The following is an 18679-nucleotide window of genomic DNA, read 5'->3' as shown; positions in this document are numbered from 1 at the left end:
GGCTCCCCTCCCCTCCCCCTTACCGCCGACCGAGTTCTTTTCCGAGTCGCCGCCTTGGTGTCGCCGCGGAGATTTTTCTTGCTGCCACTGTTGCCGCAGCCACCCCTGGGTTCCTTTGCCCCGACCCCTTCCCGCCGCCCCGACCCTGACCCCACACAAGGTAAGAAAGCTGGTGGGGAGGGAAGGAGTGGGGCCTCGCCGGGCCGCGGCCTCTCCCGAGTGGAAGGGAGGCCCGAGGCCGAGGAGCCGGCCGCGCCGGAGAGGCCTGGCCGCCGGCCACCGTGTCGGGAGCTCCGGCCTCCTCTTCCCACCCAGCCCGGGGCCTCTGGGCCGCGGCGGCGAACGAGGCTAAGCCGCGGAACCCGTCGGGTGGGGTTGGGACGCGGGAGGCTTCTGAAGGGCAAGCCGGGCCGTTTCCGGCGGAGCCTGTCTGGGTGTGTGGGGTCCCGCACCGCGGGCGTCCGCTCGGTTTCCCCGGGAGCTGGTGTTTGAGTTATTCGAGGTCGGAGGCAGCCGGCCACGTTGTGGCGAGCGGAGAGGTGGCGGGTGGACGGGAGGAGGGCAGCCGGCCCGCGCTCTCCCCTGGGGGGCCCTCCCAGGTCTCAGCCTGGGGTCGGACGGCACCTGTGAGACGGAGAAGGGTCCCCTGAAGCCCCGGGCGGGTGCTTACACACCGGGAAAGGATGTCCTCGTATCTTATTGTCAAGAGGATGTCTATAATAATACTTTTAAATGAACCAAGCACAGTGCTTTCCTTATTACAGGAGTTTAAAGAACATTGGGATTTCTCTTGTTCCCTCATTAGCTTTTCTCTGAACTAAGAGTAGAGGTGATGGTGACAAACTAAGCTGCAATGAGTTGGGAGCAAAAATTTTAAGGTTAATTCAGGAGATGGAATTTAAAAAAAAAAATGTGGGCTTTTTTGTTGTAGTCTTCATCTGAGGATACAGTGGTGCCTCGCATAAAGAACGCCTCGCACAGCGAATGCTGCACACAACGAACTTCGTTTCACACAACGAAGTCGCCCGAGCTTCCACGACTGCTTTGCCCGAGCTTCCACGACTGCTTCGCCCGAGCTTCCACGATTGCTGCCGATGTATTGCATCCTTCCGCGCAGGCACTGCAGGCAGTCGTTAGTCACTGCGCTTAACTTAAGCACGTATCGCGGCAATCGTTCTTCATTACGAATTAAATCATGCACGTATCACGGCAGTCGTTCTTTTAAGTTAAACTCAATATTTTTTTTATATCATGGCTTCTAAAAAAAGCAGGAAGGTGATTTCTGTTGAAATGAAACAGGAAATAATTAGAAGGAGTGAATGTGGGGTAAAACAGTGTGACCTCGTCAAAGAGTTTGGCCTCAGCAAGACCACCATTTTCACCATTTTGACAAATAAGGATGCAATCAAATCAGCCAAAGTAGCCAAAGGAGTATCAAAACTATTTCATGAAAAACATAGGTCTTCAATCCACGAGGAAATGGAGAGGCTATTAGCAATTTGGATTAAGGACAGGCAGGTGAAAGGTGACGTAACAACCCAAAATAATATCTGTCACAAAGCCAAGAGAATTTATGACGATCTAAAGAAAAACGTCCCTGGAAGTAGCAGCAATCAAGATAATGAAGAAGAATTCAAAGCCAGCAGGGGGTGGTTTTTTAGATTTAAGAAAAGGTGTGGAATCCACAGCGTTACTATGCATGGTGAGGCTGGCAGTGCTGACAAGAAAGAAGCAGAAAAGTTCTCTATTAACTTTCAAAAATGTATTAAGGATGAAGGATACTGCCCACAAGTGTTCAATGCCGATGAAATGGGTCTTTTCTGGAAAAGAATGCCGAGCAGAACCTTCATTACAAAAGAGGAAGATGATGTAGAGGAGCTTATTCAGGAACACGAAGAAGAGCTGACAACTGAAGAGCTCCAAGCACTTCTGGTCCAGCAACAGGACAATGCTCAAAGGGAAGCGTCATCTGATAACGAGGAGCAACAATCAAACAATCAACCAATCCCAACTGCTGACATCAAGAACATCCTGGTCAAATGGAAAGCAGTTCAGGAGTTTACCAATGCCCACTATCCGGATTCAGCTGAAGCAAACAGGATCAACGATCTTTACTCCGATACTCTTGTCCGTTATTTCCGGCAGATGTTGGAGAAAAGAGAAAAACAAACGACTTTGGACAGGTTTTTCATGAAACCATCGGCCAAAAAGCAGAAAATGGATGAAGATGTTCAAGATTCGGTAGACTCTACTTAGTCTGTCTTAAAATTAAAAAAATGTGTGTTTTTTTTAAAAAAAATTATGTTTTTAGATGTATCTAAATAAAAATAATAACAAAAAATTTATCTTTTTTTATGTCATCTTAGCATATTTTATGCTACAGAACGAATTATTTTTTTTAACATGTATTGTTATGGGAAAACGCGTTTCACATAACGAACTTTTCGCATAACAAACTTGCTCCTGGAACGAATTAAGTTCATTGTGTGAGGCACCACTTGTATTTTTCTGTTTTTGTTTATATTCACCCATGGGTGTTTTTCCATTATTATTATTATTATTATTATTATTATTATTATTGAGAGAGTGGAAGGAACGGGGAGAGGGAAACATGGATGTGACAGAGACAAATCCATTGGTTGCCTTCCCCATGGGCTGGGGATCAGAGCCCCCAACCTTGACTGCAATCCAACCGGGAACCCATCAGTCTGTGGACGGAGGCTCTACCCACTGAGCAAAACTGGGTAGGGCAATGTTTGTGGGGTTTTTTGTTCAGTTTTCATGGTCTTGCCCTTTTCCCCCTCTAGATGTCAGAGGATCTAGCAAAACAGCTGGCAAGCTACAAAGCTCAGCTCCAGCAAGTTGAAGCTGCCCTGTCTGGAAATGGAGAAAATGAAGATTTGCTAAAATTAAAAAAAGATTTACAAGTAAGTATGAGGGGACACTTATAGCGACATTATTCAAAAAGAGTAGTTCTGTCTTTTTCAAATGATTTGTTGCTTAGAATCTATAGATGTCCAAGGCACCCCTCGGAGGTGGTGTTGACCCTTTCCCTTTGTGTATATTCGTGGCTTGTAAAGGGGAGTTGTTTCCTCAGTTTGCATACATCAAAATGAGTGAAGCATTATCCTTAGTTATGTAAATCTTGTGTGCTCGTTTAATAATAATAACAAAAAGGTGATTTTAGAAGTCTGTCAGAATTACTAGAGAAGAGAGATATATAACTTTACAGTGGAAAGTGCTTTTACATTTAAAGACCTGGACAAGGAAATTTAGTTCAAAAAGTAACTAAAATTAAAGGAAAAAAATAAAACCTGATCAAGATTCTTTTTAATGCCACAAGTCTTTGAAAATGAGAGTGTAGCTGAAACCGGTTTGGCTCAGTGGATAGAGTGTCGGCCTGCGGACTGAAAGGTCCCAGGTTCGATTCCCGTCAAGGGCATGTACATTGATTGCGGGCACATCCCTTATGGGGGTGTGCAGGAGGCAGCTGATCGATGTATCTCTCTCATCTATGTTTCTAACTATCTATCCCTCTCTCTTCCTCTCTGTGAAAAATCAATAAAATATTTAAAAGAAAAAGAAAAAAGAAAATGAGAGTGTATTTGTGTGTATCAAAGCTAGCAGGTAACACTTTGTATTGAAAGCACATTATAAAAACATAAAAGATAATTTGTTTTCTGCATAAATGTTACTAAATGTTTGAACTCAAAGGGTAGGTTTAACAGTGTAGTTGTTGACACTTGTTGAAGTTAAATTGAATCTATGTGAAAGGGATCCTAACTTGTTTTGTTTGTCATGAGAGAGTTCAGTATGTATGACACCTGCTGTTAAAATCCTGTGCTGGGCAGGGGTTGTCTCAAGACAAATGAAGTCATAATAGTAAATATTATTTCTCAGAACACTAAGTTGATTAATAAAAACTCCATATAAAAAGATTTGTAAATATATGATTTTTCCTCTTAACAAATTTGAGACTTAAAGTTTTGAACCTGATGTTTTGGAAAGTTTTAAAAGGTGTTTTGATTAGATGCTCTTTCTTGACTGATTCAGTACAAAACTTGAATCATCTTTGTCTTATCTAAGTAATTCTTTCCCTCTATCATCTTTTGCCCTTTAAAGTTATTAATATTTTAAGAATATTAGAACTGCAAACAAATGAAAATTGACATGGAATCCGGATTCAGGATTCTGAAAGCGCTTATGTGGGCATAATTAAGATATTGAATATTTTCAGGTTTAAATTCTAGATTTAGGATAAACTCCAATGAAGTTGCTATGGTATTTATTTTGTTTGTTTTTATTCTTCACCTGAGGTTATTTTTTTTTCATTGATTTCTACAGAAAGTGGAAGGGAGGGAGGAAAGAGAAACATGTGAGAGAGATGAATTGTTTGGTTGCCTCCTGCACAAGCTCCTACAGGAGCTGGGAAACCTGCAACCTAGGTCCGTGCCCTTGACCGGAAACAGAATTTGAGGCACTTCAGTCCCCAGGTTGACTCTCTAATCACTGAACAAAACTTACCTGGTATGTTATTTTTTAAAAACAGAAAATTTGTAGAAGTCAGGCCAGTAGATTTTAGGATGCTAGTCAGTAAGGAAGAGATGTTTGGAGAGCAATTTTTCCCACTCCCAGGACAACTTTTTGCCTCCTGGAAAGATCCTGGCACGCCCCATCGTTTATCAATTTTAAAGCAGTCCTTTTTTCTTTTTTTCTTTTTAAATAAATAAAAAAGAAACATTGTGTGCAATGTTGTAATATTGCTTCCTGGGCAATGGGAGAAAGGGTCTGTGCAGAACTGATCAAGGGGAAGTTGGGATGAAGGTTGAAACAGCATGATTATGAGGTCTTTTTAATATTTCTAGAATTGTCAGAACCTGAACAGAATTGCCTTATACTGACATGATCTGTAGTGGGAATTCTGATAGGCCTTGTAGTAAGAATTCAAATGCCCTGGGGGGCTCAGCACTATATAATAGAACTTTCTGAAATGATAAAAATGTTCTGTATCTGCTGTGTAATACTGGAGTCACTAGGCGTATGTGGCTATTGAGTATTTAAAATATGGCTCAGGTGTCTAAAAATCTGAATCTTTAATTTAATGCAATTAACAGCCCATGTGACTACCTTATTGGATGGCACAAATTTAGAAGCTTAAGTTTTAACACTTCGGATAGCCATACAGAATGTTTTTCCTGATTAAACCTTATCAGTTTCTTTTCCTCTTAGTCTACCATGAGGGAAAAAATCATTTTGGTTACTAGGTTTAGGTCTGTGTAAACTAAAAACTACTGAAAGATGGAAGACATCATTTAAGATTAGATAAAATTCTGGTAAGTGTTTGGATATTTGCTTCTACCTATAATTGTTGTCTCTGTTGACTAGTTACAGCTTCTTTTTAGCATGGATTTAAGATTCTTTTTTCTTTTCTGCTTTCTGGGATATACCTCAGGTCATTGATACTTAATACTGCCTTTTATGTTTGTTGAAAAGTCTGGTCAAACTGATTGAGTTTGTGGCCTCCTTTGTTTTCTTGTGTTTCTCTTATGGAATGTCTTATTCTGGTTATGAATTTGCCCTTTCACTTGTGACAAATACTCTTTCTGCATTTTTTCAATGATTTCCATTTTGCCAGTAAGGCTTCCATTTTTATCTTTATATATACTGTCTTTTCTATAGAATAAAGTTAACTCAGCAGGCAGCAAATTGATCTACTGAAGTTCTAATTGCCTTTCTTTTTTCACTTAAAAAAGTGGGTATAGTAAAGTCCAGGGTAGTTAGCTGACTAGCTCCCCAAGCAGTCTATGATAATCACAAAAATAGTCAATTTATTAAGCTATTTTGCTGAATAAAACTGGTTCTAAAGGAGGCAGGGGTCAAATCACTTGTCTCATATATTACAGTGGCTCTCTGCATCCCCGAAACGCCTTCCTTCAGTAAGCAGAGTGCTTGAGTGCAACCCCTTTGACCTGCTGATATGTAGATCACAACATCTGATGCTTCCTGGAATTGCCGATTACTGTAACTGCTGCCCATCTGTCAATGAAGGAGCAGTTTCAGAACTCAGACTTGGGGGAGGAAAAGTAATTAATGGTATGAACCTTTAAGAACCCCCTCATACATAAAATAGTTTCTAATACTTTGGTCCATAGGGTCTTCATAGTTTGTTGGGTGGGGTATGTAAAATATGGCACAATAAAAGGAAAACTAGGGATAAATGCTGTGGATTTTTTAAAAAGTTATTTCCGTGCAGGGCTCTGAAAATTATAACTTTTAGGACCCTTTTCTTCGGTGGAAATGTATTTTCTTATGGAAATAGGATAGACCTATCCTAAGAAAATAGTAGAGTTCTAAATCTTAAACCTACAAATGCAGAATTCATATTTGTGCGTTAGTAGGTAAATGATCATTCCTAGTCAGATGGAATTATTTAATGATAGAGGTTATATGGGGCTCTTGAGTCAGGCTTAGATTATATTACATTCTTGGCCCTTAAAGTGGTTTATTAAAAACAGGACTGATAATTTACTCTCCTTTGTATAGTACATGATTGATTTATTTGGAAGTTCTTTGCTTTATATGGAAAAGTTCATCTAATTAAGTGAATGGCTACTTGGCACCTGATAAAACTTCATTAAAGATACTATTCTACTGAATTTTTAAATCTGAGTTTTCTAGATTTTTTATTTTCAAAATTTAATTCACAAAATTATCTTTCTCTAAGAGCTTAACATTCCCTCCATTTTTAGGTTCAAATATTAGTTTTTCAGAAATAGCCAGAAAGATTTAGAATCTTAGGCAAGAGGTAATATTTAACTTTCTTGGCTACCGAACCAGAACTACTATTTATAAAACTTCAGTAGGAGCCAGAAGAAACTCAGTACAGAGTTTACCTTCGTAATTTTTATCCTCCCAAAAAACACATGATGTTTTAAGGTATTTTGTATGCAGTAGTAGGGGAACAGATATGCAGGTTCTTAAGTCAGATAAGATGATACATAATATGGATTGTTTTTAGAGTAAAGTGATAGATCTATCAATTTGTACTATTTTAAAAATGTAGCAATCTACCCATTTGTACTATTCCTTGAGGTTTTTTTTTTACCAGCCCTCCCACATACCTTCGAATGAAGCTGCTAAGTATAAGCCTGAGTTACAAAAAATATTTGCCACACAGAAAGATATTGCTTGCCTGTGTGTGTTAATGTTTGTTTATTTTCCTTTTAAATAAAGATGTGCTAATATGTGTAACATTAAGGTATTGGGATATTTTCAATCTAACATGGTAATTTGCTTACCTGGATGAGGTTAGCTTTATAATAAATGAATAGGAAGACTAATGGCTCTTTATATATACCTACAGTATTTTAGTAGAAATATGTAGGAGCAGGGACATTCTTACTACTACAGATAGAAGCTGCTTCAAGTGTTTTAGGGCTTGTAGGGTGTGGGGCATGTTGGCTAGGCAGTTAATAGTACTGTAACACCCTATAAAATAATAGTCATGAAATACATATATGACATGATATAAGCTCAGGCCTTCATAATTGACTATTTCTCATCTTCGCAGATATCTGTTCAGTTAAAATTGACACTTAGAAATAATGCATGGTATAAGCTCAAGTCTACTCTATTTCTCTTAGTTTTTGAGATTGTTGAAAGGCAACTGTCTGGTTTTAAATCTCAGCTCCACACTGTATAAAAATACGGTATCTCAGTTTACACATGGGAATAATAATAGAACATACATTATAATATTATTATGAACTGCAAATGTATAGGGTACATAAGTGCTATATGGTGAGAGCTGCCATCATCAAAAAATGAAAATTTGCTTGTTGAAAATAGGTGACAATATGAATCATAAAAATAATGTTATGATTTTTGGTTTTCCTTTTTAGGAAGTTATAGAACTAACCAAAGACCTTCTGTCAACTCAACCTTCAGAAACTCTTGCAAGTTCAGACTGTTTTGCTTCTACTCAGCCCACGCATTCATGGAAAGTAGGGGACAAATGTATGGCAATCTGGAGTGAAGATGGACAGTAAGTGTAGAAAAAAACTAACTATAACATGAAATATTAATATACAATGGTAAGATGATTTTATTCAGTTCGAACTACCCTATTTTAATCTTTCTGTATAGCCAATGTGGTTAATAGAGCCAATTTGATTCTTGGGTGGTTACCATTAATACAGTTTAGTTTTTAGTTTTGGATTAAATTTTGGGGCAGAAGAATGGCTAAGATCCCAGAGGAAAGAAAACTGAAAGCAGAGGAAAATAAATATTTTGAAAAATAATCTAAATGTGTTTTCCTCAAATTGAAAATTGAGTGAATGGTTGGCTGTCTTAGATGTCCATGAAGTATATACACTGAAATTATTCCTATAAGAAATGTCTTTCCTCAAAGAGCTTGACTAAAGCACAGTTAATAGATGTGTAAGAGACTTTCCTGGCAAATATTGATTAGGGATTCCTTTTATGATACCAGATGGCTAACTCCAACCATTTTTGTATTATCTTTGCCAAAGTGTCATTTGATTACAGAACTTTTATTTTTAGACACATGTAATAGTTGAATCACTGCAGTGTAAGTCTTGTAGGCTGAGTACCAAACCTTTACTCACCTGCTTACAGCCATGATATCTTTACAGGTGTTATGAAGCGGAGATTGAGGAGATAGATGAAGAAAACGGCACCGCTGCAATCACCTTTGCTGGCTATGGAAATGCTGAAGTGACTCCACTGTTGAACCTCAAGCCTGTAGAAGAAGGAAGGAAGGCAAAGGAAGACAGTGGCAGCAAACCCATGTCCAAGTAAGTGTCTTCTTAGCATTTTAAGTGTAATCTTCCCCATTTGGGTATTTGAGGTGGTGCAGAATCTATGCAGGCTAATTTAGGATAAGGAGGTTATAATACTGCTTACCATTATTTTGAAGATTAGCAATATAAGGTCATTCATTCTCTGTATTTGTATGCCAAATAAGTGAGGACATTTGGCTTTCCACTTAGGCATTTAGTATTTATTTGGTGGATACTGTGTATATTATCACTAACCCAGATGCTGGGGTTCCACAGCAGTGAAGAAAACTAACTTAGGCCTTGTCCTGATTGAGTTTGTGAATGAAACATAATAGGTACTTTAAGGGAACAAAGAACAGGTACCTAAACTGCACTTAGGCATTTGGCAAATTACTTTGAAAAAATGACAACTAAACTTCAGAGATCTGAAAAGAAAAGGAGTTGGCCAGCTAATGCACTAGAAGGTATGACTTTGAGCAAGCTGCCTATCTTTTGTTTCTTCATCTGTTAAACAGGGAAAGAGTATCTACATTTTTGGATTTGTCAAAAGAGTTTTTAAAACTTAAGTTGCTACATAAATATATTTGAATTTAAGAAAATTGTCATCTATTAAAATTACATTTGATTTAAGCATCCCATAAGAAAATCAGATTATATAACGACATTTCTTTTTTTTAATTTTTGACATCTGTATGAAAAGCCACTCTTTGCTTCATAGTGGTGATTACATGATACAAAGGAGTCTAGACTTTATTACCTCTTTTTAAAGACCTCTTCCTCCATCCTTTTTTGTTGAGAACTCAGTGTTCACTGAGCAGAACTTACTACCATGTTTCCCCGAAAATAAGACATCCCCTGAAAATAAGACCTTGTGCAACTTTGGGAGAAAAAATTAATATAAGACCCTGTGTTATTTTTGGGGAAACAGGGTATGAGAGCTTTAGGCTCTAATCTTATTCACTGTTTTTTGAAAATCCCAGTTGCTTTTGTGTTAAGAATTGTTAGCTCTGATTTCCCATTGTGCTTCTGTGCTCTTCTAATCTAAATGAAATAGGGATTTATGTTCCTCTAATCTCTTAATACACTTTTTCCAAATGCAGCATTTTACACTTGCTAACTGTCCACTTAGAAATTGATAGAAGATTTAGACATCTGGTAACACTCATCTTATTCTGAAAACACAACTGGCAAAAGCTATTTAAACATCAGCTAAAAAGTCAGTTGAAATATTTAATAGATTACTATTATGTTTGAAAGTTTCTAAGTATGCACAGTATATCAAATAACATTTATTAGTAGTGCTGGGTCATTGGCATGATGTTAGTGCTTTTATTCATGAGGAGAGTATATAAGTTTATTCATTTTCATTCTTTTTTCTTTCTTTTTTTTTTGTATTACTAAATATCCTCAGAAAGTCATCTTTTAAATTTTAAGAGTTGACATTTAGTTGTTATATCCACACAGAAAAGAAATGATTGCCCAGCAGCGTGAATATAAAAAGAAGAAAGCTTTGAAAAAAGCACAGAGAATAAAAGAACTTGAGCAGGAGAGAGAGGACCAGAAAGTGAAATGGCAACAATTCAACAACAGGGCCTATTCTAAAAACAAAAAAGGCCAGGTTAGTAAATCCTTTCATCATATTTTGTAAATTTGAAAAATGCAGCTGTCATTAAAATGGAAAAGGAGGTTACACAGGTTTTTAAAAATACATGATCTTAAATTCAGAATTCTCTTCAATCTTCAGTTTGGCTTATTGAAAAAAATCTACATTAGCCACTGTCTCTACAATAGAAATACCAAAAACCAAAGTTTATATCAGGAATTACAAAATAACTAGTTTTTTCCCACTTATATAAACTAAAATTTGAAAAATTATTTGCTGTTTTTCCACTTAGAAGGGGGTATGTTGTACCACACTTGCTTTGTTAAAATGCCTTATGCTGGACATTATCAGTAGATTTTATTTAAAAGTGCACTGGGGTTCCATGATGTACATTTTTGTTTATGTATATTTTGTAATTTTTGTTATTTCCAAAACTAATCAAGAATGGTTTCTGTTTCATTTCCCCTAGGTAAAGAGGAGTATTTTTGCTTCACCTGAGAGTGTAACTGGCAAAGTTGGAGTAGGAACTTGTGGAATTGCTGATAAACCTATGACACAGTATCAAGATACCTCTAAATACAATGTCAGGCATTTGATGCCTCAATAATCACAAAAACTGTTGGATTTCATCTCTGCAGGGCTTTACATTTACCTTTTTATCCTTATATTTTTCTAAAGGTAAATTATTTGTTAGATGAGTAAGGAAAATACCATTGTTGTCATTGTTTGACTTCAATAGAATGAAACTTGAAGAAATTGCATTTGATAACCGCTATTCATTTAACTTGCTTCATTACTACTACCAGTTTCCTCAGTTTGTTGGTAACACAACTTTTCTAAGTAGATGCTGCTTAAATAAAGCACTTAGATGAACTGTTGATCTTCCTAATATCAGGCCCCATACATTTTGTAAAGTCCTAACCTGGAACTTTCAGTACCTTAAAACTTGCCACATATTCAGAAAGCAATTCACTGGAATATCAAGGCAGAACACCAAACTTGACAGAGATCTTTTTATTTTTATTTTTTCTTAACCTTCAACTTAAACGTAGCTATTGGCCAATTAAACTTAAAAAATAAGTTAACTTGTAAAAATCCAATTCTGTTGTCAGGTTTTTCCTTCAAGAACTTGTTTCTTAAAGCCTGTTAGGCCATCTCTAAAATGTATCCAGCTCTTTTATTCTTTTCATTGAATTTTAGTTTTATGTAAAAAACCATGTTTTAGCACCAGCTACCTTTTCTAATTTTTTCCTCCCTCCTGTGTTGGTTTTTCACATAGGGTAGTGGTACCATTTTTTTGGATGTGAAATGTTTATATGAGAAGAAAAAAAAAAAAAAAGCTGATGTATAGCCCTGTATACAGTGTAGATACTATTTTTGTAAAAAAAAGAAAAAGAACCACCAAGGCTAAATTAATGAACAAGAGTACTAAATGTTTCATCATTAAAAATTGACTGTATTTCTTGTGCATTAATCTGACCATAATCCCCTGTATATTATGTTTATGTAGCTGAGTTTGTAATTTTTGTTTACTAGATCAAGTTGTCAGCATTTGCTGGTGTAAGTGAACATCATATTTATCCTGAGTTGAGTTTAAGCCAAATATATGCGTAGAAAAGTATCTTCCTGTTAATGGAAGTCAGTGATTTTCAGGATGTGTTAATTTCAGTTTTTGTATGTTTAACTTTTATTAAATAAAATGTTTTTAAAATCTCCAGGGTGTGTTATGACAAAGGTAAAGTCTTACTCGTAGCTCCCAGCATTGATAATGATTAAGCCTCAATGTACTTGCATACGTCATTTCTGCAGAAGAAAATGATTATGATAAAGGTTTCAATAAATCCTTACCTACTCCCCTTTATTAGACGTAAAGAATTGTATTCTAAAGGGCAAACCAATTTTAAGGGCTTGTGCTATAAGGGGAAAATAAAATTTTTTATTTCATGTATTTTAATTCTTCTGGTAAATTGAAACTTTCAGGAAGTAGTGGTGAGAGGTAGAATTTTTCATCTTGTCCTTCCACCTCCCAACCCAGGAGATAACTTTTTCCTTTAGTTTTTGACCACTGAGTAGCGTACATAGGATAGAAAAAAAGGTGAAACTTTTTTACATACCAGGTACAAATTCCAGGAGAAAAAGGGCCACTTGCTTGAAAAACTTATAAATGAAACATACTAATACTCTCATTATTAATTGTAATATACTAATCAGTATCCTTGAAGGATTGCATTTGCACCCTTTTAATGAAAAACCACAGGACAGACATTTGGTATAATTGAGTGGCCACACCAAATGTTTTTTGATGAGATTACCTTATGTTTATCACTCACCTAGTGTTTTTGTAGGCAAACTTAATGTTGAGACTTGTGCTTTGTTTGATTGACCCTATAAGCCTTCCTTTCCGTTATTTTTCTGAAGGGCTTTGCAGTAGGAGGAGAAAAGAGTAAAGGTGACCATAGCCTATAAAATATATTTTTTAAAGTAGGCATATGTGGCACGAGATCAGGAACCTTAGTGTCAAAAGACCTAGACATGACTCTGAAAAGTCCGAGGTACCAGGATGATATATCTTTGGACTAAACTAAAAGTTAAGACTCTGAAGAGAGTATCTGTCTTGTGTCATGTTAAAGCAGAGAAGATGCTTAATGAGTAGCATCTCATAATACCAATACTTTTTTACAAATGATGGTGGTTAAGCTCTCAATATTCTGAAATCAAATATAACACTTGGTCTTATGAAGCTTTGTTATAAAATTTGATGTAATTTCCCATCAAGAAAGGCTTGACAGGCTCAGTAACTGATAGATCGTGCTGTCAGTCATTTAAGGCTCCCAAGTAGCTATGGTTGCGTACGTCTTTTCAAAACTTGACATTTGACTTTGTTGTTGTTGGACAGTTGAAGAAAAGACCAGTTCTAACGTTCCCAAAATATGTAAACTTTAAAATTGTAGTATTAATCATAGATAACATGCTTTTTAAATTAACATATTAGAAGAGTAAGGACTAGTCAGACTGCTGTGTTTGAATCCTGGCTTCCTTATTTATTACCTGTGTGTATAACTCCTCTTTGATTCAGTTTTCAGCTGTAGGACAATTTGTTTCAATAAATTATAAGGATGAATGAGTTAATATGTGTAAAGTGCTTAGTGGAGTTATCTGGCATGTGGTAAGCACTATCGAAGTGTTTGCTGTTAATTGTGCAGAATGGTAATGGTGAATATCTGATCTTCCTTTTTTCCTTAAATTCTTTATTATTTAAAGTATTACATATATCTCTTTTCCCCCATTGACCTTTTCCTAGCCACCCCTACCCCCGATCTTTTTTCCTTAATTTAAACAATAATTCCTATCAAAATGTATAATAATGCCCATTGCTTACAATTTGTGACCCCTAATTATAAACATGATACTGAAATGTTACCAAATTATCAAACTTCATAAGAAGTACACCCTAGTAAAGGTTAAAATTTTTATATTAGAATATCTTAGGCATGTTTCTTAATGGGAAGGGGGTACAGGTTTCAATAAAATCATTCCTAATGCCTCTTTAAAATGAGGGATTCCTGGATCCTACCTCAGACCAGCGTTTCCCAAAGTGTAGTACGCGTACCCCCAGGGGTATGGGAAGAGTTTGGTGGGGGTACGTGTTGCACTGGAGTTTGGTGGGGATATGCACTGCACTGTGCGTAACTGCGCCTAATTCTATGTTCTCATGAGTACGAGGGGTACTCAGCATTATAAAAATTATAGAAGGGGTACACATATGTCAAAAGTTTGGGAAACACTGATTTAAGCCAAGGTATAACTATCACTCCACAGGTGATTCTGATGCGCATCCCTGGCTGAGAACCATGTTTGGGTAAATACAGGGGTGCACAAAAGTAGATTTACTGTGCCATTGTGACATTCTTTTGAGTTAAACCTATTGTAACAATCATAACTTGCATGTCTTTTACCATACAATTTTGACCACCGTGTATAAAAGCAGTTTGATTTTTGAAATGAAGGAAAAATTATCTTACTAAGTGGCAATTTTCTTAGCCCAATTATGAAGACTAGACATCAAACTAGAATGAAATGCATCCATCTATTATAATAACTCATTTTTAAAAAGTTTTTCATAAAAGGGTGCCCGTGTGTATGTTTCCACTACAATGTAGTTCTAATGCTGAGTAAGCTTGCCTTTAATGTAGTGAAGGAAAACCAGATACCAAAGGAAAAATCATGGTTTTATAAATCATGTGTCTATAGATTGTAATTCTTAAAAGTAATAAATACCACTTGTAAATTCAGGCAAAAAATATTTTTAAATCTTTGATTTGACTTGCCTTAACGTTGTTATTAACTGAAATATAAAATTATTAAAAACAAGGTTTATATTAAAATCTTCAGTTCTATAAATACCTGTTGAATTATATTAAGTATATTATACTATCAATATGAAGCAACCAATTACTAAAGTAGTAATTTACAAGTAAATATGAACATTCTTTGTATCTAGGATTTTTGAGTTGCAAGCTAAACACTGAATTTTTACTGCAGTGGAAAGGAAAAGTATAGCAGGCAAAATAACAGGTAATAACTGTTGTTTAAACAAAAACCCAAGCAATTAAACCCCCTTACACTATGATTTTTAAGCATGTCTTTATAGATATGCTCTTGAGGATCAGAAACGAATATTGACATTCTAAGAATTTGTTTTGACCTGGCTAAAAATAAATAGTAAAAGAAAACATAAGATGGGAGGAATTAGATTTATGTGAAGTTCTTTGCCTCCTCTTGCCTTTCAGCTTATGTATATAGAGGTAGTTCTATTGTGGCCTGGAGGTAAAGCAGACCTGAGACTAACATGGCTTGTGGTAGTTGACAGCTGAACTAGCTAAAAATATCAAATTATGGATACTTAAATTACCTTTCAGTTTCCAGAAATAAAAACTGGTATTTACTTCCATCAAGCCCCTCGCCAGTTCATTTTTATGAAACCAGTACAGACTTAGGTTACTGTAATTAAAATTATAATTTGTATCCTCAGTCTTTTTTAAGAGCACAGCTAAAGCAGCCATGGTTATACCTCATTATGAGAAAAGGTTTGTTTTCTGTTTGAAGAGCTACCTTTTCAACTTTAGGCCAAAAGTCATGGTTATGATTTTGCTGGCTCATGATTTCCCTTTCTTGGTGAAACTGATGTGCTTTTTTGTTTTGTTTCCCCCCCTTTCAAGCCCTGTACTCACTTTAGCAAGATGCAGTGAATTTCTGACCAGAGAGATAATTCAGGCTTGGAGGAAACGCTTGACTTTTAAGTCCTTGGAAAACTAAGATTTTGAATCCTGAGGTCTGCAGCTAGGCTAGTCTTTACTGTTAACAGATGGTAATTGTCCAGTTGTTCATTGCTCAGAAGTATGCAGGAAGCAGGAGTAAGTACAATATATCCCTTTGGTACTTTTGCACAGTTTTATCCTCCAAAAGTACTGTTAGATTTAGTTGACCTAGCTTTCAGAGTGTTAAAGCTAATTGAGAAGAAACTGACTCAAATTTGTACTTTCTTATGGCTTTTATGTTTTTACAATGCTATCTGTGCTTGGTTTGAAAATCTAAACTAAATGCCCTAAGTACTACTGCCCTATTAAGCATTTCTCCATAGCAAAGAGCTTGAGGAAATGGGGAAAATTCCAAAATTTTAGAAAGTTAGCTGGGAGTACTTGAAAAGAGCTTCATTTAAGCCATGTCTTCTAATAATTTATGATTCTATAGAAGTTAAAACAACCAAGAAATGGCCAGCCAGTACATATATTTTGAACTATACTGATTAATTAGAAGAATCAGATGTATTCCACAAGAAAACTAGTTTTCTGTCAGATCTGGTAAATGGGCCAGGAAGATTCCCTCCTCCTCCCCCCCTTCCCCCTTAGCAAAGCCAACACAAAATGGTAACTATGGCATTCAATTATGCAGTGGCTATTATTAGTGTACTCAAGCTCAGGGTAGTCAGGCCCCCCCCCCCCTTTTTTTTTTCTTTTTTAGATCCAGGTAATTACTAAAACTGATGATCCATCAATCTTGTAAAAGCTTTATTTTTTTAAATTATTAGGAAATAAAAATTGACTTCTTAAAAAGTATAACCTGCTATGTAGTTTTGTGAAAAGGAACTATTTCATTTAATATTGTAGAAAGACCTAGTCAGAATAACTAATATTCAAGATTAAGGATGAAGAGATTAGAAGATTGCATCTATCAGAAAAAGTAGAGAAGTTACATACCTTAATTTCCTTTTGGTGCTACAAACTCCTAGATTAAGGGGGTAGTATAATTTACATATGTCAATATTAATCCTTACAACCTTTTGAGAGGTATTTATCACAACTTGTCAGGAGGAAATAGTCCCTATAAAGAAATTAAGCAACTTGCCCAGGATCCTTAGCAAATGCTAGAACTGGGATTTAGTGACCAAAACCCTTGTTTTTACCACATGATGCTGTTTTTGATTGGGAGGATGGAATTTTTTAGTTTGAAGATTTTTTAAAAAAGGAAAAGGGCAACTTGTTGCTTTAAGCAGAAGAGACACACAAAAAACAAAAAAACAAAAAAAAAATCTTCCCAAGGACTAAACAATTTTCTCATGAGAAATTGTCCAGGAAGCAGTTGGCCTTAGGTTAGGAGTTTTGCCTCAATAATCCTCACTTTTAGAATTCCTTTATTACTAAAGCTGTCATGTCACCAGAGAAGTTATACCTATACTAATCAGAAACTAGAGAAACAATGACATCACAATCTTCTTTGGTAGTATGCACTGAAATAAAATTTACCTGCACCATCATTCAGGCTTCTCAGGTCAGCTTCCAGACTTGTTTTCTAATGTGAACTATATGTGTAGCCAAAAGGATTCCTTAAAAAGTTATTTGGAGAACAGATATGCATGACATGGCTTTGTGTCCTACCTGAAGCAGTTAAATATCTCAGTAAACCATCTGCAATTAGGTTACGTGGTGGAATTATCTGTCAGGAAGGCACCTGTTGAGTTATAGATAGGAAATGGCAATGGTTCACATTGTCATTAATTCTGGACTAAAGTATCAACAGACATTTAGGTGACAGTCGCCTCTCAGGGTGTAGATGCTCATTTACATATTTTTCCTTCATAGAGAAGGGTGGTACAAAAAGCACTCGGTATTATTCATTCACAATTTTTATTTCTTGCAATTAACTTGTGTATCTTCAAAGTCGATTTGTCTTTTAAAAAAGTAATACTTCTTACTCATCATACAATCCACCCTCCTCCCCCAGTAAAACAAACCCAGGGAAGGAGTCATTTAGGGGGCAGTTGAAATAGGTACTCTTGGTTCGTGACAAAGTCTTCTCAGCCCACCATTCAATACATACACAACAAAATGGCAGCACCTCAAGTTCGCCTGAACGAATCGTCCCAAATTCCAGCCCAGGCAAAGTGATGCAAGTGAATGCCATGGGAGTTAAAATGGAAGCTTAGTCATTGGCTTCCATTTACTTTCCATGGTAGTTAGCAGAGTCTTCAAACTGTCTTACTTGGGAAAGTCAAAAGTAAGCAATGTAAGAGTTAATGTTTTGACCCAGCCAAGAGGAATTTAAAATGAAACCAGAAATATTTACCTGGGTCACAGAAAGGAATATACATTTTTCCTTGAGTCCCCAGCACCTGAAGTAGCAAGTTCTAATAATGGGCTTCTAAAGGCATGCAGTTTTTCACACATGTACTTCAAAGAATTTCTTCCACTCAAACAGCACAAAGATAAAATATTTTTGAGGCACAGGAAGAGCACAAGAACAAGTATATGCTGAGGCCTTGTGTATGACCAAGATGGTACACTTCATATATAGAAGCAGTGAAAGCTGTTAAAGTGCTACTTAAAAAGGATAGTCTAATTATTACACACGCAACTCGACTGCACTGCTAAATATGGTTGTCTTTATTTTCTTTTTCTTTGCCCAGCCCTATCTAAACAAAATAAAACTACAGGACTGAAATTAACAACCCATTAAAATCAGCAATAAGTTATGAAAATCATAAAGCTTTTTTAAAAGTAATTATGGGTAGTTAAATTATTTAAAGTATACAAAGTTCAAAGAGCCAGGGGTAGTAAGGAGGTCTCCGAGAAGGCTTCCTGGGGTAAGGGGGAGGCAAGGCCAGGGAGAAAAGGGGAATTCGAAGGACAAAGGGAACACATGACATCAAAGTGCAGGCTAGGAATTTCACTTAAAATAACATTTCTGAAAATATTGGTAAGAGCAACAATAGCACCTG

At 36.5% G+C, this 18679-nt stretch overlaps 1 protein-coding gene and 2 long non-coding RNA genes across 5 annotated transcripts; 2 read left to right on the top strand and 1 right to left on the bottom strand.

Annotated features, from left to right (window-relative positions):
- The first annotated feature begins 12 nt into the window (after positions 1 to 12).
- Positions 13 to 12119, top strand: SMNDC1 (survival motor neuron domain containing 1). Of its 3 annotated transcripts, none has more exons than XM_036438985.1 (6): positions 13 to 160; positions 2808 to 2927; positions 7902 to 8044; positions 8655 to 8816; positions 10266 to 10419; positions 10874 to 12119. In XM_036438985.1, the coding sequence occupies exons 2-6, from the start codon at positions 2808 to 2810 to the stop codon at positions 11009 to 11011; spliced, it is 717 nt and encodes a 238-aa protein (XP_036294878.1). In that variant the 5' UTR covers positions 13 to 160; the 3' UTR covers positions 11012 to 12119. The 3 variants fall into 3 exon arrangements, with proteins under 3 accessions (XP_036294878.1, XP_036294879.1, XP_045438030.1); XM_036438986.2 differs by lacking the exon at positions 13 to 160 and adding an exon at positions 384 to 502; XM_045582074.1 differs by lacking the exon at positions 13 to 160 and adding an exon at positions 2223 to 2241.
- Positions 3726 to 8745, bottom strand: LOC118719478. The gene is made up of 2 exons (XR_004988160.2): positions 8628 to 8745; positions 3726 to 4338 (listed from the first exon to the last, which is right to left on the bottom strand). It is a non-coding gene; the product is annotated as an uncharacterized LOC118719478 (long non-coding RNA).
- A 2074-nt stretch (positions 12120 to 14193) lies between the features above and the next one.
- On the top strand, positions 14194 to 18453 carry LOC123652392. Its single transcript, XR_006741718.1, has 2 exons — positions 14194 to 14979; positions 15624 to 18453. It is a non-coding gene; the product is annotated as an uncharacterized LOC123652392 (long non-coding RNA).
- Positions 18454 to 18679: the final 226 nt, after the last annotated feature.

Source organism: Pipistrellus kuhlii, unplaced genomic scaffold (assembly GCF_014108245.1).
Source record: "Pipistrellus kuhlii isolate mPipKuh1 unplaced genomic scaffold, mPipKuh1.p scaffold_m20_p_15, whole genome shotgun sequence".
NCBI lineage: Eukaryota > Metazoa > Chordata > Mammalia > Chiroptera > Vespertilionidae > Pipistrellus > Pipistrellus kuhlii.
This window is presented reverse-complemented; position numbering and strand designations above follow the sequence as displayed.

Excerpts from the sequence above, each read along its gene's own strand:
- SMNDC1 (XM_036438985.1), top strand. The coding sequence starts at position 2,808 with ATGTCAGAGGATCTAGCAAAACAGCTGGCAAGCTACAAAGCTCAGCTC. Across the intron at positions 8,045-8,654 it reads ATCTGGAGTGAAGATGGACA|GTGTTATGAAGCGGAGATTG; the intron begins GTAAGTGTAGAA and ends ATATCTTTACAG. Across the intron at positions 8,817-10,265 it reads GGCAGCAAACCCATGTCCAA|AAAAGAAATGATTGCCCAGC; the intron begins GTAAGTGTCTTC and ends ATATCCACACAG.